Below are 22,243 nucleotides of genomic sequence, written 5' to 3'. Positions count from 1 at the left end.
GGATTGATTTCCATTGGATTGGGGTTTTTGGGATTTTCTCAGGATTTTTTCAGGATTTGCTCAGGATTTTTCCAGGATTTTCATGGAATTTAGGTGTTTTTCCCCTCACTGATGATCCCAGCTCCGCGCTCAACCCCTCATCGTCTTCACGCCGGCTCCGTGCCGGATGTCCCTCCATCCTATCGCCATTTTTAGGATTTTAACGGGATTTTCTCGGGGATTTTTGGGATTTTCCCACATTTTCCCCTGGAATTCCGTGTTTTTCCCCGCAGTGATGACGCGGGGCACGGCCTTCAGCCCCTCGTACCGCTTCTCGCTGAGCGACGGCTCCGCCCTGATCCTCCCTGGGTGCTGCTGGGAATTTTTGGGATTACTTTCCTTTGGATTGGGGTTTTTGGGATTAGATTGAGATTTTTTTGGGTTTTCTCAGGATTTTCCATGATTTTTCCAGGATTTTCCCGGAATTTAGGTGTTTTTCCCCTCAGTGATGACCCCATCTCCACCCTCAGCCCCTCATCCCCTCACGCTGAGCAACGGCTCCGCCCTGATCCTCCCTGGATCCTGTTGGGAATTTTTGGGATTCATTTCCTTTGGATTGGGGTTTTTGGGATTTTCTCAGGATTTTTTCAGGATTTGCTCAGGATTTTTCCAGGTTTTTCCTGGAATTCCAGGTTTTTCCCTCAGTGAAAATCCCAGCATTGCCTTGAGGCCCTCACTGGGTTCACGCTGAGAGAAGGTTCCAGGCTGGTCCTGCCTGGGTCCTGCTGGGAATTTTTGGGGTTGATTTCCTCTGGATTGGGGTTTTTGAGATTTTCTCAGGATTTTTTCGGGATTTGCTCAGGATTTTTCCAGGATTTTCCTCAAATTAAGGTGTTTTTCCCCTCACTGATGACCCCAGCTCCACGCTCAACCCCTCATCGTTGTCACGCCGGCTCCGTGCCGGATCCCCCTCCATCCTATCGCCATTTTTAGGATTTTAACGGGATTTTCTCGGGTATTTTTGGGATTTTCCCCCATTTTCCCCTGGAATTCCGTGTTTTCCCCCGCAGTGATGACGCGGGGCACGGCCTTCAGCCCCTCGTACCGCTTCACGCTGAGCGACGGCTCCGTGCTGATCCTCCCTGTGCCCTGTTGGGGATTTTTGGGATCTGATTTCCATTGGATTGGGGTTTTTGGGTTTGGATTGAGATTTTTTTGGGTTTTCTCAGGATTTTCCGTGATTTTTCTGGGATTTTCCTGGAATTCAGGTATTTTTCCCTTCTGTGATGACCGTGGCTCCACTCTCAGCTCCTCATCCCCTCACACTGAGCGACGGCTCCGCCCTGATCCTCCCTGGGTCCTGCTGGGAATTTTTGGGATTAATTTCCTTTGGATTGGGGTTTTTGGGATTTTCTCAGGATTTTCCATGATTTTTCCCAGGATTTTCCAGGAATTTAGGTATTTTTCCCCTCACTGATGATCCCAGCTCCACGCTCAACCCCTCATCGTTGTCACGCCGGCTCCGTGCCGGATCTCCCTCCATCCTATCACCATTTTTACGATTTTAACGGGATTTTCTCGGGGATTTTTGGGATTTTCCCCCATTTTTCCCTGGAATTCCGTGTTTTTCCCCGCAGTGATGACGCGGGGCACGGCCTTCAGCCCCTCGTACCGCTTCACGCTGAGCGACGGCTCCGTGCTGAGCGCCCACACCAAGTGCAAGCTCTGCTACCCCTCCAGCCCGGAGCTGCAGCCCTTCATCATGGGCATCCACATCATCGACAGGTACCGCAATTCCCGCGGAATTCCTCGGAATTCCACGGAATTCCACAGAATTCCGTCGATCCCCGCAGAATTCCATGGAATTCCGCAGAATTCCGGCCGGCAGCGGGGCTGGGAATCACCCACACGGAGCAGGGATGAACCTCCAGGCGTTGATCCTGCTCTGGGTTTTTCCAGATTTTTGGGGTTTTTTTTCCCGTTTTTTTGAGTTTTTCCCGGAATTTTGGAGGTTTTGGGAATTTTGGTTTTTCCTAAGGAGAATTTTTCCAGGGGTTTTCAGACTCTGGGTGAGGAATTTTTTGTTGGAAATTCGACCTCGAGCTCATCCTGGCATTGGGTGGGTTCTCAGCGCTGGGTTGGGATTTGGAATGGGATTGGGATTGGGATTGGGATTGGGATTGGGATTGGGAATTCGATTTGGAACTGGGATTGGGATTGGGATTGAGGTTTGGGATTGGGATTGGGATTTAGAATTGGGATTGGGATTTGGATTGGGATTTGGATTGGGATTGTGACTGGGATTGGAATTCGGATTAGGACTGGAATTAGGATTAGCATTGGGATTTGGATTGGGGTTAGGTCTGGGATTGGGATCAGGATCAGGATCAGGATTGGGATTTAAAGTAGGATTTGGATTGCGATTGGAATTGAAATCGAGATTGGGATTAGAATTGGAATTGGGATTAGATTTGGGATTGGGATTGGAATTAGGATTGGCATCGGGATTGGGATTGGGGTTTGGATAGGAATTAGGATTAGGACTGGATTAGGATTGGGACTGGAATTGGAATTGGTATTAGGATTGGAATTGGTTTCAGGATTGGGATCAGGATCAGGATTGGGATTGAAATTAGGATTTGGATTGCGATTGGAATTGGAATTGGAATTGGGATTTGCATGAGGATTGGGATTTGGATTGAGATTGGAATTTGGATTAGGACTGGAATTAGGATTAGCATTGGGATATGGATTGGGGTTAGGTCTGGAATTGGGATTGGGATCAGGATCAGGATTGGGATTTAATGTAGGATTTGGATTGCGATTGGAATTGGAATCAGGATTGGGATTAGAATTGGAATTGGGATTTTATTTGCGATTTGGAATAGGATTTGCAATGGGATTTGGATTATGTCTGGGATTGGAATTAGGATTAGGATTGGCTCTGATGGAGCAGAATTTGGGAATTCCTGGCCTGGAAAAGGGGTCGGAACATCCAGAATTCCAAGCAGGGAATTTTTGGGATTCCTGCTGCTGGTGGAGCAGGATCTGGGAATTCCCGACCCGGAAAAAGGGTCGGAGCAGCCAAAATTCCAGGCAGGGAATTTTTGGGATTCCTGCTCCTGGTGTAGAAGAATTTGGGAATTCCAGACCTGGACAAAAGGGTCAGAACATCCAGAATTCCAAGCAGGGAATTTTTGGGATCCTTCCTGCCCTTGGAGCAGGATCTGGGAATTCCAGACCCAGAAAAAGAGTTGGAATGTCCAGAATTCCAGGCAAGGAATTTTTGGGATTTGTGCTGCTGGTGGAGCAGCATTTGGGAATTCCAGACTCAAAAAAAGGGTCAGAAAATCCGGAATTCCAAGCAGGGAATTCTTGGGATTCCTGATGCTGGTGGTGGAGCAGAATTTGGGAATTCCAGACTCGGAAAAAGGGTCGGGGCAGCCAAAATTCCAGGCAAGGAATTTTTGGGATTCCTCCTTCCAGTCAGAATTCCGAGCAGGGAATTTTTGGGATCCTTCCTGCCCTTGGAGCAGGATCTGGGAATTCCAGACCCAGAAAAAGAGTTGGAATATCCAGAATTGCAGGCAAGGAATTTTTGGGATTCCTGCTGCTGGTGGAGCAGAATTTGGGAATTCCCGGCATGGAAAAGGGGTCGGAACATCCAGAATTCCAGGCAAGGAGCTTTTGGGATTGGTGCTGCTGGTGGAGCAGAATTTGGGAATTCCAGGCCTGGAAAAAGGGTCAGAACATCCAGAATTCCAAGCAGGGAATTTTTGGGATTCCTGATGCTGCTGGTGGAGCAGAATTTGGGAATTCCAGACTCAAAAAAAGGGTCAGAAAACCCAGAATTCCAAGCAGGGAGTTTTTGGGATTCCTCCTTCCAGTCAGAATTCCGAGCAGGGAATTTTTGGGATCCTTCCTGCCCTTGGAGTAGAATTCGGGAATTCCTGACCCGGAAAAAGGGTCGGAGGATCCGGAATTTGGAGTAGGGAATTTTTGGGATTCCTGCTGCCCGTGGAGCAGAATTTGGGAATTCCCGACCTGGAAAAAGGCTCGGAGCAGCTGGAATTCCAAGCAGGGAATTTTTGGGTTTGGTGCTGGGGAATTTTTGGATTCCTTCCTGCCCTTGGAGCAGAATTTGGGAATTCCAGACCCAGAAAAAGAGTTGGAATATCCAGAATTCCAAGAAAGGAGTTTTTAGAATTCAAAACCACCAAAAACCGGGAAAAAAAAGATTTTTCCATGTTTTTTTCCCCCGCAGGGATCACGGAATTCTCTCCCCCCAGGACAGCCCCGCTCCGGGCCCGGCCCTTCCCAGGGTGAATCCCAACGTTTCCCCGGCACCGGGAACAGCGCCCAACGGGAATTTCGGGAATCCTCCGGGATCCACCGTTGCCTTAAGCCAAACCCCCGCCAATCCCCACCCCCTGTCCCACGGCAGCCCCGGGATGGCGCCGCCGCCGTTCCCGTCGCCGCGGCACCGCGGCAGCCCGGCGTCCATCCCGCGGTGCCGCGCTCCCGCCGGGAATTCCTTCCCTCCGTCCGCGCTCTCCCCGTCCTCATCCGGCAATTCCCGACCTTTCCCCGGCGCCGATCCTCCGGCCAATCCGGCGTTCCTGAGGCAAAACTCTCCCGGTCGCGCCGGCAAAACCGAACTGAAGGACTCCAAGGAAATCTCAACCGTGTTGGGTGAGGTCATCCATGAGAACGAGAAAACGCCGGAGACGGGAATTCCGGGAATTCCGGGCGGTTCCGACGGCGGCATCGGCGACACCGGGAAGTGCCCGCAAGGCACGAGCCACCGTTTGGTGCAGCTGCTGGCCAGCACGGCCGAGGCGCAGCTGCGGCACCGCGCCGACGCCGCCGACGCCGCCGCCTCCAAGGATTCCCTGGCGTGCGCCGGCGTTCCCGGCGGTTCCGTCGGCGCGGCGCCGGCGCCGTGCCCGGCCTCGCACGGCTCGCTGACCGAGCGGCACAAAATCCTGCACCGGCTGCTGCAGGAGGGCGGCCCCTGCGACGGCGCCGAGGAGAAGAGGGAGAACCTCGCCGGGAGCGGCGCCGAGGCCGACAAGAGGAAGGAATCCAAGGATCACCAACTGCTCCGGTACCTCCTGGACAAGGACGAGAAGGAAACGCCGGCGGCGATCCCAACAACGATCCCGGCGGCGATTCCGACAACGATCCCGACAACGATTCCGACGGTGACGGACGACGTCAAGGTCAAGGCGGAGAAGAGCGAAGCGGCCGAACCGTGCCCGGCAACGATTCCCAAAATTCCGGCCGGCAACGAGGTCAAGGCGGAGGCGCAGGTGGCGCAGGTGGGTGGGGGAGGATTTATGGGAATTCGCCTGGATTTGGGTTTCGGTTTTCCGTGGAATTCTGGAATTCCGGAATGGTTTTGGGTGGGATTTGTGGAGTTTCGATCCAATCCCGAAATTCCAAGATTTCCTTGGAGGTTCCCAAGGATTTTGTGGGAATTTTCCCAGATTTTGCTTCCCATTTTCATGGAATTCTGGAATTCTGGAATATTTGATCCCATCCCGCTCCAATCCCAAGATTCCAAGATTTCCTTGGACATTCCCAAGGATTTTCTGGGAATTCTCCCAGATTTTGCTTCCATTTTCATGGAATCCGGGAATTCCAGAATATTTTGTGTGGGATTTGTGGAGTTTCGATCCAATCCCGCTCCAATCCCGAAATTCCAAGATTTTGTTGGACGTTCCCAAGGATTTTCTGGGAATTTTTCCAGATTTTTCTTCCCATTCCCATCAAATTCTGGAGATCCATCTTGAGGTGCTCCAAGATTTCCTTGGACATTCCCAAGGATTTTCTGGGAATTTTCCCAGATTTTTCTTTCCATTTTCATGGAATCCTGGAATTCCGGAATATTTCGGGTGGGATTTGTGGAGTTTCGATCCAATCCCAAAATTCCAAGATTTTGTTGGATGTTCCCAAGGATTTTCTGGGAATTTTTCCAGATTTTTCTTCGCATTCCCATCAAATCCTGGAGATCCATCTTGAGGTGCTCCAAGATTTCCTTGGATGTTCCCAAGGATTTTCTGGGAATTCTCCTGGATTTTGCTTCCATTTCCATGGAATTCTGGAATTCTGGAATTCCGGAACGGTTTTGGGTGGGATTTGTGGAGTTTCGATCCAATCCCGCTCCAATCCCAAAATTCCAAGATTTCCTTGGACATTCCCAAGGATTTTCTGGGAATTTTCCTGGATTTTTCTTTCCATTTTCATGGAATTCTGGAATCCTGGAATGTTTTTGGGTTGGATTTGCGGAGTTTTGATCAAATCCCAAAATCTTGAGGTCCTCCAAGATTTTCTTGGACATTCCCAAGCATTTTCTGGGAATTTTCCTGGATTTTTCTTTCCATTTTCATGGAATCCTGGAATTCCGGAATATTTGATCCCATCCCGCTCCAATCCAAGATTCCAAGATTTCCTTGGACGTTCCCAAGGATTTTCTGGAAATTCTCCCAGATTTTGCTTACATTTTCATGGAATTCTGGAATTCCAGAACATTTTGTGTGGAATTTGTGGAGTTTTGATCAAATCCCAAAATCTTGAGGTGCTCCAAGATTTCCTTGGACATTCCCAAGGATTTTCTGGGAATTTTCCCAGATTTTGCTTCCATTTTAATGGAATTCTGGAATTCCGGAATATTTCGGGTGGGATTTGTGGAGTTTCGATCCCATCCCTCTGCAATCCCAAAATTCCAAGATTTTGTTGGACGTTCCCAAGGATTTTCTGGGAATTTTTTCCAGATTTTTCTTCGCATTCCCATCAAATCCTGGAGATCCATCTTGAGGTGCTCCAAGATTTTCTTGGACATTCCCAAGGATTTTCTGGGAATTTTCCCAGATTTTGCTTCCCATTTTCATGGAATCCTGGAATTCTGGAATATTTGATCCCATCCTGCTCCATTCCCAAAATTCCAAGATTTCGTTGGACGCTCCCAAGGATTTTCTGGGAATTTTCCCAGATTTTGTTTCCATTTTCATGGAATTCTGGAATTCCGGAAAGGATTTGGGTGGGATTTGTGGAGTTTCGATCCAATCCTGCTCCAATCCCGAAATTCCAAGATTTCGTTGGACATTCCCAAGGATTTTCTGGGAATTCTCCCAGATTTTTCTTTCCATTTTCATGGAATTCTGGAATCCTGGAATGTTTTTGGGTGGGATTTGTGGAGTTTTGATCAAATCCCAAAATCTTGAGGTCCTCCAAGATTTTCTTGGACATTCCCAAGGATTTTCTGGGAATTCTCCCAGATTTTTCTTCCCATTCCCATCAAATGCTGGAGATCCATCTTGAGGTGCTCCAAGATTTTCTGGGACATTCCCAAGGATTTTCTGGGAATTTCCCCAGATTTTTTTTTTCCATTTTCAGGGAATTCTGGAATTCCGGAATGGTTTCGGGTGGGATTTGTGGGGTTTTGAGCCAATCCCACTCCAATCTCAAGATTCCAAGATTTCGTTGGATGTTCCCAAGGATTTTCTGGGAATTTTCCCAGATTTTGCTTCCATTTTCATGGAATTCTGGAATTCCGGAATATTTTGGGTGGGATTTGTGGAGTTTCGATCCCATCCCTCTGCAATCCCAAAATTCCAAGATTTCCTTGGACGTTCTCAAGGATTTTCTGGGAATCTTCCCAGATTTTTCTTTGATTTTCATGGAATCCTGGAATTCCAAAATATTTTGGGTGGGATTTGTGGAGTTTTGATTAAATCCCGAAATCTTGAGGTGCTCCAAGATTTCCTTGGACATTCCCAAGGTTTTTCTGGGAATTCTCCCAGATTATTCTTTCCATTTTCATGGAATTCTGGAATTCCGGAATATTTCGGGTGGGATTTGTGGAGTTTTGATCAAATCCCAAAATCTTGAGGTGCTCCAAGATTTCCTTGGACATTCCAAGGATTTTCTGGGAATTCTCCCAGATTTTGCTTCCATTTTCATGGAATTCTGGAATTACGGAATGGTTTTCGGTGGGATTTGTGGAGTTTTGATCCAATCCTGCTCCAATCCTAAAATTCCAAGATTTCCTTGGACGTTCCCAAGGATTTTCTGGGAATTTTCCCGGATTTTTCTTCCCATTCCCATCAAATCCTGGAGATCCATCTTGAGGTGCTCCAAGATTTCCTTGGACATTCCCAAGGATTTTCTGGGAATTCTCCCAGATTTTGCTTCCCATTTTCATGGAATTCTGGAATTCTGGAATATTTTGGGTGGGATTTGTGGAGTTTTGATCCAATCCCGCTCCAATCCCAAAATTCCAAGATTTCTTTGGACGTTCCCAAGGATTTTCTGGGAATTCTCCCAGATTATTCTTTCCATTTTCATGGAATTCTGGAGATCCATCTTGAGGTGCTCCAAGATTTCCTTGGACATTCCAAAGGATTTTCTGGGAATTTTCCCAGATTTGTCTTTGATTTTCATGGAATTCTGGAATTCCAGAATGGTTTTGGGTGGGATTTGTGGAGTTTCGATCCAATCCCAAGATTCCCAGATTTCATTGGACGTTCCCAAGGATTTTCTGGGAATTTTTCCAGATTTTTCTTCCCATTCCCATCAAATCCTGGAGATCCATCTTGAGGTGCTCCAAGATTTTCTGGGACATTCCCAAGGTTTTTCTGGGAATTTTCCCAGATTATTCTTTCCATTTTCATGGAATCCTGGAATTCCGGAATATTTTGGGTGGGATTTGTGGAGCTTCGATCCCATCCCGCTCCAATCCCGAAATTCCAAGATTTTCTTGGACATTCCGAAGGATTTTCTGGGAATTCTCCCAGATTTTGCTTACATTTTCATGGAATCCTGGAATTCCGGAATATTTCGGGTGGGATTTGTGGAATTTTGATCAAATCCCAAAATCTTGAGGTGCTCCAAGATTTCCTTGGACATTCCCAAGGATTTTCTGGAATTTTCCCAGATTTTGCTTCTGTTTTCATGGAATTCTGGAATTCCTGAATATTTTGGGTGGGATTTGTGGAGTTTTGATCCAATCCCACTCCAATCCCAAAATTCCGAGATTTCCTTGGACATTCCCAAGGATTTTCTGGGCATTTTCCTGGATTGTGCACCCCATTTTCATGGAATTCTGGAATATTTTGGGGGGGATTTGTGGAGTTTTGATCCCATTTCCTTGGGAATTCCAGGAATTTGGGATCTGCTTAATTCCAGGATTTTTCCTTCTTTTCCTTTTAGAATTTCCTTGGGAATTTTGGGAATTTGGGCTCTGACTCAATCCAGGATTTTTCCTTTTTTTTTTCCTTAAGAATTTCCTTGGGAATTCCGGGAATTTGGGATCTGGTTAATTCCAGGATTTTTCCTTCTTTTCCTTGGGAATTTCCTTGGCAATTTTTGGAAATTTGGGAATCTGCTTCATTCCAGGATTTTTCCTTCTTTTCCCAGTTTATTTTGGGATTTTCCCCAGCTGATCCCAGATTTTTCCCTGTTTGATCCCAGAATTTTTCCTGACTGGTCCCAAAATTTTTCCCACCTGATCCCAGAATTTTTCCTGCTTGATTCCAGAATTTTTCCCAGTTTATTCCAGGATTTTCCCAGCTAATCCCAGAATTTTTCCTGGTTGATCCCAAGATTTTTTCCAGTTTATTCCAGAATTTTTCCTGATTTATTCCAGGATTTTTCCCAGTTTATTCTGGGATTTTCTCCATCTAATCCCGGATTTTTTTCCTGTTTTATCCTGAATTTTCCCTGTTTGATCCCAGAATTTTTCCTGACTGGTCCCAAAATTTTTCCCACCTGATCCCAGAATTTTCCTGCTTGATCCCAGAATTTTTCCCAATTTATTCCAGATTTTTTCCCAGTTAATCCCAGAATTTTTCCCAATTTATTCCAGGATTTTCCCAGCTAATCCCAGAATTTTTCCCAATTTATTCCAGGATTTTCCCAGCTAATCCCAGAATTTTTCCTGGTTGATCCCAAGATTTTTTCCAGTTTATTCCAGAATTTTTCCTGATTTATTCCAGGATTTTTCCCAGTTTATTCTGGGATTTTCTCCATCTAATCCCGGATTTTTTTCCTGTTTTATCCTGAATTTTCCCTGTTTGATCCCAGAATTTTTCCTGACTGGTTCCAAAATTTTTCCCACCTGATCCCAGAATTTTTCCCAATTTATTCGAGGAAATTTCCAAGCTAATCCCAGAATTTTTCCTGGTTCATTCCAAGATTTTTCCCAATTTATTCTAGGATTTTCCCAATTAATTCCAGAATTTTTCCCAATTTATTCCAGGATTTTCCCAGCTAATCCCAGAATTTTTCCTGGTTGATCCCAAGTTTTTTCCCAGTTTATTCCAGAATTTTTCCCGAATTATTCCAGGATTTTTCCCAGTTTATTCTGTGATTTTCTCCATCTAATCCCGGATTTTTTTCCCGTTTTATCCCGACTTTTCCCTCTTTTCCCGCAGTTCTCGGCCGAGCTGGAGCAGCTGGAGCAGCTCCTCCCCGCCCTGGAGAAAGCGGCGCCGATCCCCGGCAGCGACTCCGGAATTTCGGGAATTTCGGGAATTTCCGGAGCGACCCCTCTGCAGCCCAGCAGAGCCCCCCCAGGTACAGAAATCCCGGGAATTCTGGAACTTTCCGGAAAGTTCGAAAAAATTCCAAAAACTTCTGGAAATTCTGAGAAATTTATTTTTTAAAAAAATCCAGAAAATTCTGGAAAATTCCATGAAATTACAGGAAATTTCTGGAAAAATTCCGGGAAACTTTCAGAATAAAATATCCAGAAAATTCCATGAAATTACAGGAAATTTATGGGAAAATTCAGGGAAACTTTAAAAAAAAATTTCCCAGAAAATTCCATGAAATTACAGAAAATTTCTGGAAAAATTCTGGGAAACTTTAAAAAAAAAAAAATCCAGAAAATTTCTGGAAAGTTCCATGAGTTTACAGGAATTTCTGGGAAATTTTGAAAAAATTTAAAAGAAAAAAAAAATCCAGAAAAACTCTGGAAAATTCCAGAAAAATTTCAGGAAAAAGTTGTTAGAATACCAGAAAAGTGCTGGGGCGGGGAAAAAAAAAAATCTCAGGAATTCTGGAGAATTCCAGGAAATTCCAGGAAATTCCAGAACATTTCTGGGAAATTCTGTGAAATTAGTTTTTTTAAAAAATCCAGAAAATTTCTGGAAAATTCCATGAGTTTACAGGAATTTCTGGAAAATTTTGAGAAGTTTAAAAAAAATCCGAAAAAATTCTGGAAATTTCCAGAAAATTTTCAGAAAAAAAATTCATAAAAAATACCAGAAAAATGCTGAGACGGGGGGAAAAATTTCCAGGAATTCTGGAAAATTCAAAGAAATTCCAGAAAATTCTGTGAAATTTTGGAAATTCCTGGAAAATCCCAGGAAATAATTTTTAAAAAAAATCCAGAAAATTCTTGGAAATTCTGGGAATAAAATCAGAAAAAAGCTTTTAAAATGACAGAAAAATTTATTGGGGAAAATAATCCCAGGAATTCTGGAAAACTCCAGAAAATTCCATGAAATTCCAGAAAATTTCTGGAAATTTCCATGAAAATTAAAAAAAAAATTCCAGAAAATTATGTGGGAAAATTCAGGAAAAAAGCTTTAAAAATATCAGAAAAATACCAGAAAATTTCGGGGGGGGGGGGAATCCCAGGAATTCTGGGAAATTCCATAAAATTTAGTGAAATTCCAGAAAAATTGCGGGAAATTTAAAAAAATCCAGAAAAAATCGGGAAAATTCAGTGAAATTTTCAAAAATTCTTGAAAATTTTGGAAAATATTTAGAAAAAAGGCTTGAAAATGCCAGAAAAAATCTGGGGTGAAAAAAAAACCCGGAAAATGCAAGAAATTCCCAGAAAATTATGGAAAAATTCCAGAAAAAAAAATACCTTAAAAAAAAAAAAAAAAAAAAATTCTGGGGGACAAAATTCCAAAAAAAATCCAGAAATTTCCTGAAAGTTCTGGGAAAATTCCAGAAAAGTCCGGGGGCGGAGGGGGGGCAGGGAAGGTGGGGGGGAAATCCCAAAAAAATATCCAAAATCCTTTAAAATTCCCTAAAAATCCTAAAAAATCCTGAAAAATTGCACAGAAATCCCACAAAATCCCTAAAAAATCCCCAAAACTCCCCAAAACGCCTTAAAAATTCCCCAAAATTCCCAAAATAATTCCAGAAATCCACTTAAAATCCCCCAAAATGACCCCAAAAATTCCCCCAAAATCCCAAAAAATGCAAAACATTCCACAAAAATCCTGAAAAATCTCCATAAAATTCCCAGAAAAATTCTCAAAATTTCCAAAAAATTCCCCCAAACTTTCTAAAAAAATCCTAAAAAATTCTCAAAAAATTCCCGAAAATCCCTAAAAATTCCCTAAAAACCTCAACAATTTAAAAAAGTCCCCTCCAAAAATTCCCCAAAATTCCCAAGTTTTCCTAAAAATTCCCAAAAAAGTTCCCAAAATTCCAAGAAAATGCCTAAAAATTTTTGCAAATCCTAAAAAATTCTCTAAAAATCCTGAAAAACTGCTCAAAAATCCTTAAAATACCCCAAAAATTTGCCAAAAATTTGCCAAAAAATTCCCCAAAAATTCCCAAAATTCCCAAAAAATTCCCAAAATTTCCATTTTTTTCTCTGCAGCCCCGGATTCGCCGCTGCCCCTCGGGGCCTTTCTGGAGCCGATTCCCAAAAATTCCCAAAAACCAAAAAAATTCCCCAAAATATCCCAAAATTCCTCAAAAATTCCCCAGAAATGCTTAAAAATTACCCAAATATTCCCAGAAAAATTCCCAAAACTTCCCAATAATTCCCCAAAATTTCTAAAAAAATCCTCCAAAATTCCCAAAAAGTTCCCAAAAATCCCATAAATTTCCCTAAAAATCTCAAAAATTCCAGAAAGTCCCTCCAAAAATTCCCTGAAATTCCCAAGTTTTCTTAAAAATTCCCAAAAAAGCTCCCAAAATTCCATGAAAATGCCTAAAAATTTTTACAAATCCTAAAAAATTCTCTAAAAATCCTGAAAAATTGCTCAAAAATTGTTAAAATATCCCAAAAATTTGCCCAGAAATTCAAAAAAAATCCCCAAAAATTCCCCAAAATGCCCCAAAATTCCTCAAAAATTCCCCAGAAATGCTAAAAATTCCTCAATTATTCCCAGAAAAAATCCCAAAATTTCCAAAAATTAAAAAACTCCCCAAAAGTCCTCAAAAAATTCCCACAATCCCTAAAAATTCCCCAAATATCTCAGAAATTCCAAAAAATCTTTTCCCAAAATTCCCAAAAAAGTTCCCGAAATTCCAAGAAAATGCCTAAAAATTTTTACAAATCCTAAAAAAATCTCTAAAAATCCTGAAAATTTGCTCAAAAATTGTTAAAAACTTCCAAAAATTTGCCCAAAAATTTCCCCAAAAAATTCCCAAAAATTCCCAAAAATTCCCAAAAAATTCCCCAAAATTCCCAAAAATGCCCCAAAATTCCTCAAAAATTCCCCAGAAATGCTAAAAATTCCTCAATTATTCCCAGAAAAAATCCCAAAATTTCCAAAAATTAAAAAACTCCCCAAAACTCCTCAAAAAATTCCCACAATCCCTAAAAATTCCCCAAATATCTCAAAAATTCCAAAAAGTCTTTTCCAAAAATTCCCAGAAAAGTTCCCAAAATTCCAAGAAAATGCCTAAAAATTTTTAAAATCCTAAAAAATTCTCTAAAAATTCTGAAAAATTACTCAAAAATCCTTAAAATACCCCAAAAATTTGCCAAAAATTTGCCAAAAAATTCCCAAAAAAGCCCAAAAATTCCAAAAAAATTCCCAAAATTTCCGGTTTTTTTTCTCCGCAGCTCCAGATCCGTCGTTGCCCCTCGGGGCCGTTCCGGAGCCGCTGCCGTGGGCGGATCCGCCGCCGCCACCGCGCCCCAAGACCGACCCGTGAGTGCTGAAATTCCCAAAATTCCCCAAATTCCCAAATTCCCCAACATTCCCCGGGGTTCTGCCCAAAATTCCCCAAAATTCCCCAAAATTCCCAGGGGTTTGCCCAAAATTCCCCAAATTTTTGGACAAAATTCCCGAGCTTTTCTCTTGAAATTCCCCAAAATCCCGGAGGGGTTCTCCCAAAATTTTCCCAAAATTCCTGAGGGTTTTTTTTTAAATTTCACAAAATTTTCCCACAATTCCAGAGGGTTTTTCCCAAAATTTTCCCAAAATTCCAGAGGGTTTTTCCCAAATCTCCTAAGGCTATTCCCAAAATTCCTGACTTTTTTCCCAAAATTCCAGATGGTTTTTCCCAAATTTTTCACAAAATTCCCAGTTTTTTTTTCCGGCTGTGAATTCCCGTTGTTTATCCGGGTGCAAATCCCAGTTTCCTGGGTGTGAATTCCTGTTGTTTCCGGGTGTGAATTTGGGAATTCCCATTTTTCTGAGTCCCAGTTCCTATTTTTCCGGGTGGGAATTCTGGAATTTTTGTTTCCCAGCACCAATTCCCATTTTGCTGGTGTGAATTCCCGTTGTTTTTCCAGGTGGGAATTTGGGGAATTCCTGTTGTTTTTCCGGCTGTGAATTCCGACATTCCCGGTGTTTTTCCTGTTGGGAATTCCGTCATTCCCATTGTTTTTCCGTCTGTGAATTCCGTCATTCCCAGTGTTTTTCCAGCTGTGAATTCCGTCATTCCCGTGTTTTTTCCGGCTGTGTATTTGGGGAATTCCCGCAGTTTTTCTGGGCAGGAATTCAAGAATTCCCATTGTTTTTCCGGCTGCAAATTCCCATTGTTTTTCTGTGTGGGAACTCAGGAATTCCCGTTGTTTTTCCGGTTGTGAATTCCGCCATTCCCGTTGTTTTTCCAGCTGTGAATTCTGGCATTCCCGTGGTTTTTCTGGCTGTGAATTCCGTCATTCCCGTTTTTTTCCGGCTGTGAACTCAGGAATTCCTGTTCTTTTTCCGGCTGTGAATTTTGGGAATCCCAGTGTTTTTCCGGCTGTGAATTCCGTCATTCCCATTGTTTTTCCGTCTGTGAATTCCGGCATTCCTATTGTTTTTCCGGCTGGAAATTTTGGGAATTCACATTGTTTTTCTGGCTGTGAATTTGGGGGATTCCCATTGTTTTTCCGGGCGGGAATTCCAGCGTTCCCGCGGTTTTTCCGGCTGTGAATTCCGTCATTCCCGTTGTGTTTCCAGCAGGGAATTCAGGGAATTCCCTTTTTTCTGGGTGGGAACTCAGGAATTCCCAGTGTTTTTCCGGGTGGGAATTCAGGAATTCCCATTGTTTTTCTAGCTGGGAATTTGGGGAATTCACGTTGTTTTTCTGGCTGGGAATTTGGGAAATTACCATTATTTTTCCGGGCGGGAATTTTGGGGAATTCCCATTATTTTTCCGGCTGTGAATTTGGTGAATTCCCGTTGTTTTCCCGTTTGTGAATTCCGTCATTCCCGTTGTTTTTCTGGCTGTGAATTCCGTCATTCCCGTTGTTTTTCCAGCTGTGAATTCCGGCATTCCCGGTGTTTTTCCGGCTGTGAACTCCGTCATTCCCATTATTTTTCCGGCTGTGAATTCCGTCATTCCCGGTGCTTTTTTGGCTGTGAATTTTGGGAATTCCCATTTTTCTGGGTGGGAACTCAGGAATTCCCATTGTTTTTCTAGCTGGGAATTTGGGGAATTCCTATTTTTCCGGCTGGGAATTTGGGGAATTCCCGGTGTTTTTCCGGCTGTGAATTCCATCATTCCCGCTGTTTTTCCGGCTGTGAATTCATTTTGGGAATTCCCATTTTTCTGGGCGGGAACTCAGGAATTCCCGTTGTTTTTCTAGCTGGGAATTTGGGGAATTCCCATCATTTTTCCAGCTGTGAATTCCATCATTCCCGCGGTTTTTCCGGTTGGGAATTTGGGGAATTCACGTGTTTTTTCCGGCTGTGAATTCCGTCATTCCCGTGGATTTTCCACCTGTGAATTCCGTCATTCCCGGTGTTTTTCTGGCTGTGAATTCGGTCATTCCCATGGTTTTTTCAGTTGGGAATTCCGTCATTCCCGTTGTTTTTCCGGCTGGGAATTCCGTCATTCCCGTTGTTTTTTCGGCTGTGAATTCCATCATTCCCATTATTTTTCCGGCTGTGAATTCCCCCATTCCCGCGGTTTTTCCGTCTGTGAATTTGGTGAATTCCCGGTGTTTTTCCGGCTGGGAATTTTGGGAATTCCCATTATTTTTCCAGCTGTGAATTTGGGGAATTCCCGTTGTTCTTCTGGCTGTGAATTCCGTCATTCCCGTTGTTTTTCCGGCTGTGAATTTGGTGAATTCCCGCTTTTTTTTTTCCGGCTGGGAATTTGGGAATTCCGGCGTTTTTTCCGGCTGTGAATTCCATCATTCTTGTTGTTTTTCCGGCTGTAAATTCCATCATTCCCGTTGTTTTTCCGGCTGTGAATTCCGTCATTCCCGTTGTTTTTCCGGCTGTGAATTTGGTGAATTCCCGTTGTTTTTCCGGCTGGGAATTCCGTCATTCCCGTTGTTTTTCCGGCTGTGAATTCCGTCATTCCCGTTGTTTTTCCGGCTGGGAATTTAGGGAATTCCCATTTTTCCGTCTGTGAATTCCGGCATTCCCACGGCTTTTCCCGGCTGTGAATTTGGTGAATTCCCGTTGTTTTTCCTGCTGTGAATTCCGTCATTCCCGGTGTTTTTCTGGCTGTGAATTTGGGGAATTCCTGTTGTTTTTCCGGCTGTGAATTCCGTCATTCCCGCGGGTTTTCCGTCTGTGAATTCCATCATTCCCGTTGTTTTTCCGTCTGTGAATTCCGTCATTCCCAGTGTTTTTCCGGCTGGGAATTCCGGCATTCCTGCTGTTTTTCCGGCTGTGAATTCCGACATTCCCGTTGTTTTTCTGGCTAGGAATTCTGGCATTCCCGCATTTTTTCCGGCTGTGAATTTTGGGAATTCCATTTTTCCGGGTGGGAACTCAGGAATTCCCATTGTTTTTCCAGCTGGGAATTTGGGGAATTCCCATTTTTCCGGCTGTGAATTCCGTCATTCCCACGGTTTTTCTGGGTGGGAATTCCGGTATTCCTGTGGTTTTTTCCGTTTGTGAACTCAGGAATTCCCGTTGTTTTTCTGGTTATGAATTTTGGGAATTCCATTGTTTTTCCGAGCGGGAATTCCGGCATTCCCATTGTTTTTCTGGCTGTGAATTTGGGAATTCACGTTTTTCTGGGTGGGATTTGCGGCATTCCGGTGGTTTTTCTGCCTGTAAATTCCGTCATTCCCGTCGTTTTTCCAGCTGTGAATTCCGTCATTCCCGTCGTTTTTCCGGCTGTGAATTTGGTGAATTCCCGCTGTTTTTCCGGCTGTGAATTCCGTCATTCCCGCTGTTTTTTCAGCTGTGAATTTTGTCATTCCCGCTGTTTTTCCGCCTGTGAATTCCATCATTCCCGTTGTTTTTCCGGCTGTGAATTTTGGGAATTCCCATTTTTCCGGGCAGGAACTCAAGAATTCCCATTGTTTTTCTAGCTGGGAATTTGGGGAATTCCTATTTTTCCGGCTGGGAATTTGGGGAATTCCCGGTGTTTTTCCGGATGTGAATTTTGGGAATTTCCATTTTTCTGGGTGGGAACTCAGGAATTCCCATTGTTTTTCTATCTGGGAATTTGGGGAATTCCTGTTTTTTTTTCCGGCTGTGAATTCTGGCATTCCCATGGTTTTTCCAGGCGGAAATTGCGGCATCCCCACGGTTTTACTGCCTGTGAATTCCAGCATTCCCGCGGTTTTTCCGGCTGTGAATTCCGTCATTCCCGTTGTTTTTCCGGTTGTGAATTCCGTCATTCCCGTTATTTTTCCGGCTGTGAATTCCTGTATTGCCGTTGTTTTTCCGGCTGGGAATTTTGGGAATTCCCGTTGTTTTTCCGGCTGTGAATTCCATCATTCCCGTTGTTTTTCCAGCGGTAATTCCGGGAATTCCGGCTGTTTTTTCCCGCAGGCTGGAGGAGCTGCTGGGGCCGGGCCCGGGCGAGGAGCGCGCGCTGCTGGAACAGCTCCTGGCGCTGCTCAGCGGCCGCGACGACACCGAGCTGGCCGAGATCGACCGCGCCCTCGGCATCGACAAACTCGTACAGGTGACACGGGAAAAAACGGGAAAAATCCCGGGAATCATGGGGGAAAATTGGGGATAAATCAGGAAAAAAATGGAGAAAAAACGGGGAAAAAATGGGGAAAAAACAGGGGAAAATTAGAGTGAAAATGGAGAAAATCTGAGGGAAAATGGCGGAGAAATGGGGAAAAAACAGGAAGAAATTGGGAAAATATGGAGAAAATGGGGGAAAAATAGGGGAGAAAATGGGAAAAATGGGGAAAAAATTGGGGGGGAAATGGCAGAAAAAGGGAAAAGGAGATTTCTGGGCGGGAGGGACGATACCGAGCTGGGCGAGATCGACCGCGCCCTCGGCATCCACAAACTCGTCCAGGTGACACGGGGAAAATCCCGGGAATGTTGGGGAAAATTGGAAATAAACGGGAAAAAAAACGGGGGGAAAAATGGGGAAAAAATGGGGAAAAAATGGGGGAAAATCGGGGGAAAATCAGAGTGAAAATGGAGAAAATCGGAGCAAAAATTGCAGAGAAATGGGGGAAAAATGGGAAAAAATGGGGGAAAAGGTGGGAAAAAAGGGGGGAAAATGGGAAAAAATTGGGTAAATTTGGGGGAAAATAGGGAGGAAAAAAATGAGTAAAAATGGAGAAAAGCAGAGCGAAAATGGCAGAAAAAAGGGGGAAAAAACAGGAAGAAATGGGGAAAAGGTGGAGAAAAACGGGGAAAATGGGGGAGAAAATGGGGAAAATGGGAAAAAAATCGGGGAAAATTGGGGGAAAATAAGGGGGAAAAGGGGAAAAAACAGGGCTGAAAAATGAGTAAAAATTGAGACAATCAGGGGGAAAATGGGGAAAAAATGGGGAAAAGATGGAGAAAAACACAGGAAAGTAACGGGGGGAAATGGAGAAAATCAGAGAGAAAATGGGGAAAAGATGGGAAAAAAAGGGGGGAAAATAGGGGAGAAAATGGGAAAAATGGGGAAAAACTTGGGGGGGAAATGGCAGAAAAAGGGAAAAGGAGATTTCGGAGCGGGAGGGACGACACCGAACTGGGCGAGATCGAGCGGGAGCTGGGGATTGACAAACTCGTCCTGGTGACCGGGAAAAATCGGGAATGTTGGGGAAAAATTGGGGATAAACGGGAAAAAAACCGGGGGAAAATCGGGGAAAAAATGGGGAAAAAATGGGGGAAAATCAGAGTGAAAATGGAGAAAATCAGAGGGAAAATAGCAGAGAAATGGGGAAAAAAAACAGGAAAAAATTGGGAAAAGATGGGAAAAAAGGGGGGAAAATGGGAAAAAATTGGGGGGGAAACTTGGGGGAAAAATGGGGGAAAATCAGGGGAAAATCAGAGGGAAAATGGAGAAAATTGAAGCGAAAATGGCGGAGAAATGGGCGAAAAACCAAGAAGAAATGGGGAAAATGTGGGAAAAAAGGGGAAAAATAGGGGAGAAAATGGGGAAAAATGGGAAAAAGTCGGGGAAACTTGGGGGAAAATAGGGGGGGAAAGGGGGAAAAAAATGGGGAAAAAATGAGTAAAAATTGAGGAAATCGGAGGGAAAATGGGGGAAAAATGGGGGAAAAATGGCGAAAAACCCAAGAGGAAATGGGGGAAAAATGGAGAAAAGCAGCAGAAAAATCAGGGGGAAAATGGGGAAAAAATAAGAAGAAATGGGAAAAAAATTGGGAAAAAACCAAGAGGAAATGGGGAAAAAATGGAGAAAAGGAGGAGAAAAATGAAGGGGAGAAATGGGGAAAAAATCGGGAAAAAAAAGGGAAAAAATGGGGAAAAACGGGATTGGGATTTGAAAGAGAATTTGGGATTAAAAGAGAATTTGGAATTGGGATCCAAAGGGATTTTGGGATTGGGATTCCAAAAGAATTTTGGAACGGAAGGAATTTTGGGATGAGATTCCGAAGGGATTTTGGGATCCAAGCTGATTTTGGGATGGGATTTCAAAGAGAATTTGGGACCAAAAGGGATTTTGGGCTGTAAAGGGATTTTGGGATTGGGCTCCAAGTAGAATTTGGGCTCCAAGGATATTTTGGGATGGGATTCCAAAGGAATTTTGAGCCGGGAAGGAAATTTGGGATGGGATTCCAAAGGATTTTGGGATCCAAGGAGATTTTGGGATCAGGCTCCAAAGAGATTTTGGGACCCAAGGAAATTTTGGGATTGGGCTCCAAAGGGATTTTGGGATGGGCTCCAAAGAGATTTTGGGCTCCAAGGAGATTTTGGGATGGGGTCCAAAGGGATTTTTGGCTGGGAAGGGAATTTGGGCTGGGATTCCAAAGGGATTTTGGGATCCAGGGAGAATTTGGGCTCCAAGGAGATTTTGGGATGGGTTCCAAAGGAATTCTGGGCTGGGAAGGGATTTTGGGATGGATTCCAAAGGGATTTTGGGCTCCAAGGAGATTTTGGGATTGGATTCCACAGGATTTTGGGCTGGGAAGGGAATTTGGGATGGGATTCCAAGGGATTTTGGGATCCAAGGAGATTTTGGGATGGGATTCCAAAGGAATTTTGGGCTCCAAGGAGATTTTGGGCTGGGATTCCAAAGGAATTTAGGGCTGGGAAGGGATTTTGGGATTGTGTTCCAAAGGATTTTGGGCTCCAAGTAGAATTTGGGCTCCAAGGAGATTTTGGGATTGGGCTCCAAAGGAATTTAGGGCTGGGAAGGGATTTTGGGATTGTGTTCTAAAGGGATTTTGGGCTCCAGAGGGATTTTGGGATGGGATTCCAAAGGGATTTTGGGATCCAAAGAGATTTTGGGATTGGGCTCCAAGGAGAATTTGGGCTTCAATGGGATTTTGGCATCCAAAGGGATTTTGGGATGGGATTCCAAAGGAATTTAGGGCTGGGAAGGGAATTTGGGATTGGGCTCCAAAGGGATTTTGGGATCCAAGGAGATTTTGGGATTGGGCTTCAAGAATTTGGGCTGCAGAGGAAACTTTGGGATGGGAAGGGATTTTGGGATGGGATTCCAAAGGAATTTTGAGCCGGGAAGGGATTTCAGGATGGGTTCCAAAGGAATTTTGAGCTGGGAAGGGATTTCGGGATGGGTTCCAAAGGGATTTTGGGCTCCAGAGGGAATTTGGGATGGGATTCCAATGGAATTTAGGGCTGGGAAGGGATTTTGGGATAGAATTCCGTGCTCTTATCCCGCATTTCCCGCTCAGGGCGGCAGCCTGGAGCCGGAACGATTCCAGCCCCAACTCCTGGAGCAAAAACCCGGAATGTTCCCTCAGCCCTTCCCTCCTTCATCCTCATCATCATCATCACCATCATCGTCATCGTCATCCGGTGCCGGCGTGGGCGGGAATTTCGCGGGAATGCCGAGGCTGAAGGCGCCATTTGGGGCCGTCCCGGTGGCCGTGGCTGCTCCTCCTCCTCCTCCTCCTCCTTCGGCTGCTGCTGCTGCTCTTCCTCCTCCTCCTCCTCCTCCTCCTCCTCCTGCTCCGGCGGCTCCGGCGGCTCCCCGGGGGCCGTTCCCGGCGCATTCTGGCGCGGCGATGGCGGCGATGGCGGCGCGACCACGGGGCCCGAGCGCTCCCAACCCGCTGCGGCTGCAGCTGCAGCAGCGCCTGCAGGGACAGCAGCAGGTGAGGAACACACCAAAAAATGCCCAAAAATGGGGGAAGAAGCCCAAAAAGAATCCCCAAAAAATCCTGAAGTGATCGCAAAAAAATCTGGGAAAACGGCACAAAAAATCAGGGTGAAAACAAAAAAATTGTGAAAAAATCGTGAAAAAAACCACAAAAAATCAAGGAAAAGGGAACAAAAATCCTGAAAAAAATCACAGAAAAATCCTGAAAAAATCCCACAAAAAAAAAATTAAAAAACCACCCACTAAAATAAATTAAAAAAAAAAAACACCAAAAAATCCTAAAAAAAATCACACCATAAAATCCCAGAAAAAATCCTGAAAAAAATCCCATGAAAATCCTGGGGAAAAATAAAAATCCACAAAACCCCAAGGAACCCCGATATGCAGGTGAGGAACACACCCAAAAAATTGGGAAAAAATCACAAAAAATTCAGAAAACCCCCCAAAAAATATTCTTGAAACAAGCCACAAAAAAATCTGGGAAAAGGGCTCAAAAAATCCCTGAAAAACCCAAAAAATCCTGAAAAAAACTCCAAAAAAAATCAAGGAAAAAAAACCCAAAAAACCCAGAACAATCCCACAAAAAAAGCTGAAAAAAAATCACACAAAAGCC

At 44.2% G+C, this 22,243-nt stretch overlaps 1 protein-coding gene across 2 annotated transcripts in view; it reads left to right on the top strand.

The window, feature by feature from the left end:
- The window catches only part of NCOA1 (nuclear receptor coactivator 1), an 86,351-nt gene that overhangs the window by 38,478 nt on the left and 25,630 nt on the right, over positions 1-22,243 (top strand). Inside the window, exons 10-15 of one of the 2 annotated variants that reach the window (XM_041714960.2) lie at positions 1,617-1,764; positions 4,244-5,300; positions 10,416-10,557; positions 13,805-13,892; positions 17,916-18,051; positions 21,203-21,625. In XM_041714960.2, coding sequence (XP_041570894.2) covers positions 1,617-1,764; positions 4,244-5,300; positions 10,416-10,557; positions 13,805-13,892; positions 17,916-18,051; positions 21,203-21,625 — 1,994 coding nt within the window. The remainder of the gene's footprint in view (positions 1-1,616; positions 1,765-4,243; positions 5,301-10,415; positions 10,558-13,804; positions 13,893-17,915; positions 18,052-21,202; positions 21,626-22,243) is intronic. The other variant, XM_072926243.1, reaches the window with a different exon arrangement.

The sequence above is a fragment of the Taeniopygia guttata genome, chromosome 3, assembly GCF_048771995.1.
Source record: "Taeniopygia guttata chromosome 3, bTaeGut7.mat, whole genome shotgun sequence".
Lineage (NCBI taxonomy): Eukaryota > Metazoa > Chordata > Aves > Passeriformes > Estrildidae > Taeniopygia > Taeniopygia guttata.
Note: the sequence above shows the minus strand (reverse complement) of the source record. Positions and strands in the feature narration are given on the sequence as shown.